At 34.5% G+C, this 8,768-nt stretch overlaps 2 protein-coding genes across 3 annotated transcripts; one reads left to right on the plus strand and one right to left on the minus strand.

The window, feature by feature from the left end:
• Positions 1 to 409: 409 nt before the first annotated feature.
• Positions 410 to 2,382, plus strand: LOC116023193 (uncharacterized protein At4g33100). Its single transcript, XM_031264178.1, has 4 exons — positions 410 to 548; positions 786 to 870; positions 961 to 1,098; positions 2,019 to 2,382. The coding sequence occupies exons 1-3, from the start codon at positions 457 to 459 to the stop codon at positions 1,066 to 1,068; spliced, it is 285 nt and encodes a 94-aa protein (XP_031120038.1). The 5' UTR covers positions 410 to 456; the 3' UTR covers positions 1,069 to 1,098; positions 2,019 to 2,382.
• A 1,742-nt stretch (positions 2,383 to 4,124) lies between these two features.
• On the minus strand, positions 4,125 to 7,680 carry LOC116021663 (probable WRKY transcription factor 75). Of its 2 annotated transcripts, XM_031262124.1 has the most exons (4): positions 7,332 to 7,680; positions 7,070 to 7,199; positions 5,509 to 5,620; positions 4,547 to 4,652 (listed from the first exon to the last, which is right to left on the minus strand). In XM_031262124.1, the coding sequence occupies exons 1-3, from the start codon at positions 7,558 to 7,560 to the stop codon at positions 5,524 to 5,526; spliced, it is 456 nt and encodes a 151-aa protein (XP_031117984.1). In that variant the 5' UTR covers positions 7,561 to 7,680; the 3' UTR covers positions 4,547 to 4,652; positions 5,509 to 5,523. The 2 variants fall into 2 exon arrangements, with proteins under 2 accessions (XP_031117983.1, XP_031117984.1); XM_031262123.1 differs by lacking the exon at positions 5,509 to 5,620 and having other exon boundaries at positions 4,125 to 4,652; positions 7,332 to 7,654.
• Between the last annotated feature and the right edge of the window lie 1,088 nt (positions 7,681 to 8,768).

Below are 8,768 nucleotides of genomic sequence, written 5' to 3' on the forward strand. Positions count from 1 at the left end.
GTTTTTAGAACAATAAAAATTTGGGGTTTTGTTGAGTTTTTAGAACAATAAAAATTTGGGGATGAGTTTTTAACAAATGTGACGATGATATTTTGCGGGTGTTTTTCTCCTGCAAGAGAGCAAATTTTGTCAGCCCCAGTGAGGCCCACTAGATGGCAGAACAGCTGCGCCTCACGTTTGTGAGACGCAGATTCGCGCCTAGGCGGGCGAGTAAATAATTTTTTTAAAATTTTTTTTTTTATTTTTTCTCCACCTCTATTTTCTATTTCCTAATCACACTTACAAAAACTTCTCAAAAATCATATAAAAAAACCAAATTGGGGAAGGCCTTAAACAATTTGCGTCCTCCAATTACTTGGGTCTTGGGCCAACCCAGTTGTCTACCTGACAATAAAGACCTTTTCCGACGACCGGGTAGCCGCTTCATGGTTTTTAGGCTTTTAGCTGCTTACAGAAATGGAGATTAAGAAGGAGAAGAAAACTTCATCTTCCTCAGCAACTTCACCATGTGCTCACCTCAGAGAAGCTTACCATAATTGCTTCAACAGGTCCGTCTTCACTTTGTATAGTCTTTTGTGTGTGTGTGTGTGTGTTTTGGTGTTTCAATTTCCATTTCCCAAAAGAAATACACAGATAAAACTATTTTTATTTTTATTTTTTAATTGTTGTGCCGATTAATAGTCATATAACAATTATGTGAAACATTTTCAGAAGTCGATCCTGCTAATTTTCCTTAAACCCTAAACCTTGAAGTTGATGGTTGGTACTTATAATATTTTTTCCAGATGGTATTCTGAGAAGTTCTTGAAGGGTCAATGGGATAAAGAGGAGTGCGCTTCGGAGTGGCAGAAATATCGAGATTGTCTTTCTGTAAGCTGTTTTTCCTTTGAATAACCAGTGAAGATTGAAGAATGTGTTTGTTAATTATTTTCTGAGTATGTATTTGTTAATTATTTTCAGCAACATTTGGATGATAAATATTTGAGTAGATTCTTGGAAGCGGAGGACACTATCAATTTGGGCAATCAAACTGATTGTAATGGCCCTGCCGGAGCTCCTAGACAATAGCAACTAACTTATGGAGACACTTCAAGAAAGGTGAATTTATGAAGAGATTGACTAAATTCTTTAACAGCACTGCATTTAGATTTAATGTGTATTTGACATGCAATCAATTTGAGGCAAATTGATCCAAGTTCCATGTGATTGACAAGTGTGGCATATCCAAATGTTCCAAGGTCCAAAATATGGATTGTGGAAATTTGATACCAAATAAAGGTTTTAGTTTGGTATTTTCCCATGAACATAAATGGTACGTAGTACAAATGTAGTTAGATCAATTTGATTCTTATAAGTTCCAGAATAGTTTCATTATGAACTTATTCTGCATTTAATACCATATTGGCTATATATATATTGAGATATTTCTTTCCCTGATTTTTGTTTTTACTTTTTTCTTCCGTGAGTGTTTGGGGTGGGGTGGGATGGGATGGATAGGATTCTGTACCTGACTTCATACAACTGTTGAAAGCTTGAAATTTTAGGTCATCTTCTTCCAGACATTATAGATATGTTCGTTGCTTTATCTTCCAAAGAAGAGAAAAGGAGTTGATTAACATCCTGACCATTGTATTTGGTTCAAAAGTATTTTTTTTGGAATAGATAATGCTTTCTTGTATTCTCCTTGAATTTGGTTTTTAACTTCTTCAGAGAAATATTCACATTTGGTTGCCCTCTCCTAATATTTTCTCATGTAGTTATTCCTTAATCTAAAAAGATACATTATCCTGATGATACCATCAATCTGTCATAACCCAATTTCTTTTCTTTAGTGTGAGACTTTATTTGAATCTTTTGTTTAAAATACAAGTGATAATGGCATAATACAACTTAATGTACTTTTTTGAAAAACAAATATTGTACAAGCTAGTAACTTGCTATCATAAGAAAACAGTTAACTTATGATTGAATTTTAAAGCAGTAGGGTTGTTGAAATTCAATTCACTTTTCCCTTTCAGGATGCCAAGAAATTGCACTTTTTTGCTGCTCTTCTGGACAGTCGACATATTAAGTTCAGCCTTTAATCTGGTTAAATGCTTTTGCTGTTGCTTTTCAACAGTTTGCCATAGGCCCTAATAATGGGATTACAGGTACATGTATGAGATATTGAGATTCTATATAAGAAGACTGCAGCTTCTACAAAAATCTTCCTTTTTTTGTATGGGAAGTGGGAAAGTAGCTCGAATTGCTATCTTTTATTTGTATTAAAGTGAGAATTTTGTTGAAATGTTATCAATGAATTTAAAATGAATTTTACCTTTTAAGATTGACCCAGCTTTGCGCCTTTGGGCCAGCTATAAATGAGAATTGGCTCAAGAATTAGTTTTTATGTGTATATTGTTTCATTTAGAGAATATTCATCAAATTGCATTTTCATATGATTATTGTTTGTGGCTTGAAGCACCCAAGAGAAAAAAAAAATCCTAATGTACTAACTACTAAGTATATGCTTAAATAAGTGACAATCAGTACATCCATCAATTTCTGTAAGCCAGGATTCTTAATCCTCAATCACCTGTGCTAAGCAGTACAATGTGATATAGTTTTATTTTATATTTAACCTTTAAGTGGAATAATACAAGTACTTTTACCAAAGGCACAATTTTGCACTTCTTCTGGAAACCTCATTACTGGGCCAATTAGAACTTAGGTGACCTGGGGACAAGTAGGCAGATGTTACTGGCAAGATGATAGAACAAGTGCTTTGAAAGTAGGATCTACAAGTGGTAGATGTGGGGTTTGTAAAGTCCTTTGGTTTCTCCATTAGGTAAGAGTTCTAGGCAGTTTACATCTTTATGTCTTATTCTTTGATGGTCTATTTAATTAGTTATTTCTTTTTGATTGTTGTTACAGGTTGAAAATTATTTTTTTGACCAGAGTTATCTTCATTGAAATTCAATCTCACTGTGCTGAGGTGGATCTGGACTAATATCTCTGGAAAGTCTTATTGTGCATTGACTAAGATGAAAATGCTTACAATATAACGGTCAATAATTAAGAACCCAATCTGATATATGATATAATGTAGCAAATTCAAACATTATGCCTTGCTTCTGCGAATTTGGCCAAACCCGGCTCCCGAGTAAGCGGCCTTGGAACCCGAGTCGGCCAACTCGGCCAAGTGTTTTATTATTATTATTATTATTATTATTATTATTATTATTTTTGGGTGTGCAATGTGAACACTGCTGTGTTTTTCTTATTATTATTACTTGCCCGCCTAGGCGCTAGGTGCCCCTTGGGCACCCGACTAGTGCCTTCTACAACATGCTTGAACAAGATAAAAGTTACAGTAGTTTAAAGGATTATCTGCATAGGCTGTTGGAGGAGGAAGAATAAACCCCAAAGTAAAAGAGATGGGTATCCAAGAACTCACTGAGGAAGGTTTGAGTGCTATGTCTGGTGATGAGCATATTTGGATTGCAAGAAGAGGAAGAGGTAATGCCCTGGCTCCTGTAGTTGCTTTCTGATGGCAATGGAAACAGAGTGTATGCTTCATGAAGTTTTCATGTATGGGTCCTTATAGTCTTTTGCCTAATGTAAGTTTTTTAAAATCTCACAAGCATGCATTTTTTCCCAGAAGGGTGAATGAAGGAGCAAATTAATGGTCCATTTATGCTTGTATATCTCTTAGCTGATGTGGTATGTTTTTCCCAGTGACATATTTGTACATTTGGCAACTTGGTTATGGTTATATGGGGTGATGTTCCAATGAATCCCTCCTCCCTGCAAACTTGTACATAAATGCACACAATCTACCCTAAAATAGTTTGTGTGCATTTATGTAGACGATTGTGTGCATTCATGTTGGTTCGCAGGTTCTCACGGGAGGAGGGGTTCTCATTTGATCATTAATTTGCTTATATATACTGACAAAGTTTTGTTCAATTGTATGACGTTTGTCGGCTGTTGTTTATATTGCAAGTGATGATGATGCGAGTAGTGGACTACCATACATGATTAGATACAAGACTAACCAAGTATTAGTAATAGTCTGAACTTCGTCTATTTTCCTTGTTTTCATGTGCTTGGACTATATATCCTTCACGGTTACAGACTGCGTATTCTTCCTCACGTTTGTTTCTTTTGGGACAGGAAAAAGAAATTTGCTAGGTTGCTTGCTTGGCTGATTCCAGAAGTAATCAAATTTCCAACACAAGCAAGATAAGTTTTTGGCAATGGGTTCTTTTTTTCCAACGTGAAAAGTTAAATACATGACTAAAAGGCTCTTGCTATTTGCTATATGCTATATGCTATATATGATGTCCGGTTGACCTTACAGATTATTACTAGTTTACTACCCATGATCTAAGACTAAGGAATTGTCTGTGGTCTAACCTCTGGAAAAACAGTTTGGGACCTCTAGAACCTCGTACAGATGCAACCAAAAGTGGTTGGTAGGGGATGACCAAATGGTGGTTTTTAGTAACTAACCATTGGAGCACCTTTTTTTCCATTGTGGTGATCAGGACAGGGGACCCTGATGGTTGTGGATGCCCTCGTAGGTTGTTATTACATAGCTTGGGTCATCTTTGTCTCGTTCAACTCTTTTCTTCACTTGGCAACCATCCACAGAGCACCTATAGTAATTCCTGTTTATGAGCAATACAATCATGGTAAGCTAGTGTGGTGGTATCATATCATATACTCCGTATAAAAATGCAACTATTTATCAAATTAAGACTCTGTTTCCCATTATGTTGGGCAGAAGCTGGTAAAAGGTCAAGTCTAGCAATTTGTGGCTAGGAAATTGTTGGGCGGAGGCCCCGGTGAAAGGGTCAATTCCAACAATTAGTGGCTAGAGGGATTTTTGGGCAAAGGCCAGTAAATAGGCAAGTCCAGTACGCCTCTAAAAAATGTGATGGTTTATATGAAAATAAAGTCGTGCCTCGCTATGAGCTATAACTTTTGGTGTAGTGGTAAACGCTAGATCCTGGGACATTAGCTTAAAGGTTGAAAAAGGTATAAATGGTTAATTTAGCTATTTGGTAAAAGTAGTTGAGTATGTCCATACGTGTAGAAAGATACAAAAAGACATCTTTGTATATGGTTATGTAACTTTTAGCAATGAAGTATGGACAATCCATTAATGAATCAGCATGCTTTATTAATTTTTTAAAAAATAATAAATAAATAAAGAGCCGTCGTCCATGGAGGACTATAGTAATTCTTGTTGATAAGCAATACAATCAATCACGGTAAGCTATGTTGATATCTTATCATATATGAAAATGAACTATTTATAAATTTAAGATTCTACCCTCAAAAAAAATAAATTTAAGATTCCGTTTGGCGTAGTTGGGGATTGAAAATTAGTTAAAAGTTGAAAGTGGTTAATGAATTTTTTTGTGGATTTTGAGGTGCTAGACTAGAAGATAGAAGAGAGAAGAGGGAGAAAAAAAGGAAGAAAAAGAAAAAGTAATCTGATTTTTTTTTTTAAAAAAAAATCTTTTAATTATGTGCCTAGTAGGCGCGTGCATAGCATGCACCTAGTGGGTGATTTTGCGCCACACTTGCATAGTTGAGACTCCACTTGTCTTTTTTTCTTTTCACATGGGCCCCATAAAAAACTCATATTTGCAGTAAAAATTCACAAAAACCCTACTTCACATTAGTTAAAAGTCAACACACAAATTTTTACTATTTTAAAAATCAAGAAAATTTTTTCTAATGTAGATGCTCTAAGGTGTTTGATAAAAGTAGTTGAGTAAGTCTATATATGTAGAAAAATACAAAAAGGCATCTTTATATATGGTTATGCAATTTTTAGAAATGAAAAATGGACAATCCATAAATGAATTGGTATTTGTACCAATCTTTTGAAAGAAAAATTCCTGTTTATAAATAAACAATATAACCATGGGAAACTATAGTGATATTTTATAACCTGTGTAATGTCACTATTTTCTGGAATAAAGCTGTTAAATATGGCCTTACAGCTTGGGCTTTTGTAGTTATTGTTATATTATTTGGGGGCAGGGTTGGAGTACACGGGGAAATTATTCTGTTGAATCATGTTTCGAATTATATGGTGAACCACCGATGAATGTTCATTATTTTAATATATTAAAAATTTATTTTTAATAAATTTAAAATATATTTTTAATAAATCAATAGGTAATATACTAAAAATGAATTGGAACATAAAATGATTGGGGTACGTGGGGGCTTCTGTGATCCCCTTGATTTAATCTAAATTTCATTTTCTGTTTGGTTGATGGGCCAACTGCTACCCATATGGAGTATTTACTTTTGGAGAAAAGGGAAAACAATAGCGATAATTTTGGAGATAATATGATACATTTGAAATTAAAAATTCTTTAATTGGACAACAGATATGCTATTTGATGAGATTTGAAATAGACATGTATGAGTATCGATTACTAGATTGATGGGACGTTGTATATAGGGAATTAGGAAGAAAAGAAATTATAATTTCGTAAAAGAAAAAAAGAATAATGTGAGAATAAAGTAAAAATTTAAATTTTATTATTCAGTTGACAAGAACAGAATTATTAATAATTTTAATTATAGTGTTTGATATATATATGGGAATTGAAAGAAAATAAATTATATAAAAATCAAAATGTTAATTGTAATTTCTAGAAAAAGGTGTAGCATTATTAGGAGGACAATTTGATCCTTACACTCCAAACTTTCTTTCTGTGCATTATGAAATTGAAATTCCTCACATTTGAAGAATTTTAATTCCTCACAACAAAAAATCCGGAGATTTTTTACTTTTTTGAATTAAGTGAGAAAGAAATTACAATCAGTTGTAGAGCGACATGAGGGATTGCATGATAATTCACAGATTTTAAGAAGACGAGCATATAGGAGTTTTACTATGATAAGTTATTTTTTTCCATGTAGATTTCAATACAAGTATCCACATCAAGGTTTTGTGTATAAGAGTAAAAGTTATGAGTAGAAAATGAGAGTACACATAACATTTTCCAGCATAGAGGGCCATAAATAGTGTGTGTCACATCATGTATCATGGTATTACCTCGGATTTGGGCTGTTCTTCACCATCTTCTTGCCGTATTTCCTCCATTTGTACCCATCATCAAGTATTTCAACCTCAGACTTTGTTTTAAACGCGAACTTTTCTCTGCCGCCGCCGTAGCTCCCACCATCTATATACCACCAGGCCATCATCAAATCAAATGCGTTCAGCCAGCAACAAACCAGTAATAAGTTTTCTAAATTCTAATGCAGATAATATGTTCGACAAAATGACAACTAGCTAGCTGTTATAATTTGCTTACTGTTTCTAGGTCCTCCCTGCAGGTAGCCGCCGTGAACTCCCTCCGGAGGCGGAGGAACCTGGTGGTGCGGCGGATTAAGAAGCGGATAATAATGACCGCCGGAGACGTGCATCGCCGCCGGCTCCTCCTCGGCCCAGTCGCTCAACTCGAGAAACTCAGAGGGCTCAAATACAGGCTGATGATGGGGGCTGCCAAAAGGTGAGCCCGTATTCTGGTAATTCCCATCCATGGGATCGAGTTGGTAGTGCAGTGAAGAAGAATGAGTAGTGTGAAACTATAAATATGTTGTCTGGTGTGGACCATCTGATCCTTCGTAGTAAGTTTCGTGGGAAGACGGGAGAAGCTTCATGCGGGGTGGGGCGGTAGACTTGCATGAGATGAGATGAGAGACTGGATTGCTTACGTTTTGGTGTATGTTAGCAGATATGAGGGTGTGGTGGGGCATATCTCGGAAGACTTGTGCGCAGACTTTGTAGTAGTGCTTCATTTCTTTAAAGATTTAATTTAAAAGATTCCAGTTTCATCATTCTAATCAAACTCATACTCAATTCCGAATTGGATGTCTTATTTACTTTTTCTACGCTTTTTAAGAAAGTAAAGTAAATGTGATGTGCTTTCCAATTATGCTCCCAACTTTTTCACTTTTGGAAATAAAAGCAATAAAGAAAGTAAGGGTAAATTGGAAAAGTAGAATGATGGTGATGTTCAATTTTAGAAAGAAGACAACATTTTGGGACAAATTAAAAAAGAAGGTAAGATAGGTAAAATGGGTAAAATTTTACCTCTAAAGTTACTGTAGAGCTAAATCGCAAGCCACACAATTAGTCTATTAATAAAATTTTACTTCATACTGTTATTTTTAGTCATGACTTTTAAGTTAGGCGATGACGAACTGCGCTTAGTTCTGCTGGGGTTTTGTAGTGCTTAATTGGTTGGTTTCGTATGTGAGTTCTCTACACCTTGAGATTGGATGGGTAGGGTAAGTCGTTCAAGATTATATTTATTTGTGTAGGGCGGCACAGCTGCATGCTGTTTTTTGCTTGTCCCTTTATGTTTGCTTTACCTTAATTTCTTTTCTTTCTTTGACTCAGGTTTAGTTAATTAAACAGTTATTTATACTATTCAAATTTTCGTAATATTAAATATTATATACTCCTTGTAAATTAAAAACAAAATGAAAAATAGTACGGAGTATTAAACAATAAAAAGGTTTAAACATCACGGGAAAATACTATAATAATAATAACAATAATAATAATAATAATAATAATAATAATAATAATAAGAGTAAAGAGTTAATGCCATATGGAGTTGATTTATTAAACAATAAAAAGGTTTAAACATCACGGGAAAATACTATAATAATAATAACAATAATAATAATAATAATAATAATAAGAGTAAAGAGTTAATGCCATATGGAGTTGATTCTACGGG

Source organism: Ipomoea triloba, chromosome 6 (assembly GCF_003576645.1).
Source record: "Ipomoea triloba cultivar NCNSP0323 chromosome 6, ASM357664v1".
Lineage (NCBI taxonomy): Eukaryota > Viridiplantae > Streptophyta > Magnoliopsida > Solanales > Convolvulaceae > Ipomoea > Ipomoea triloba.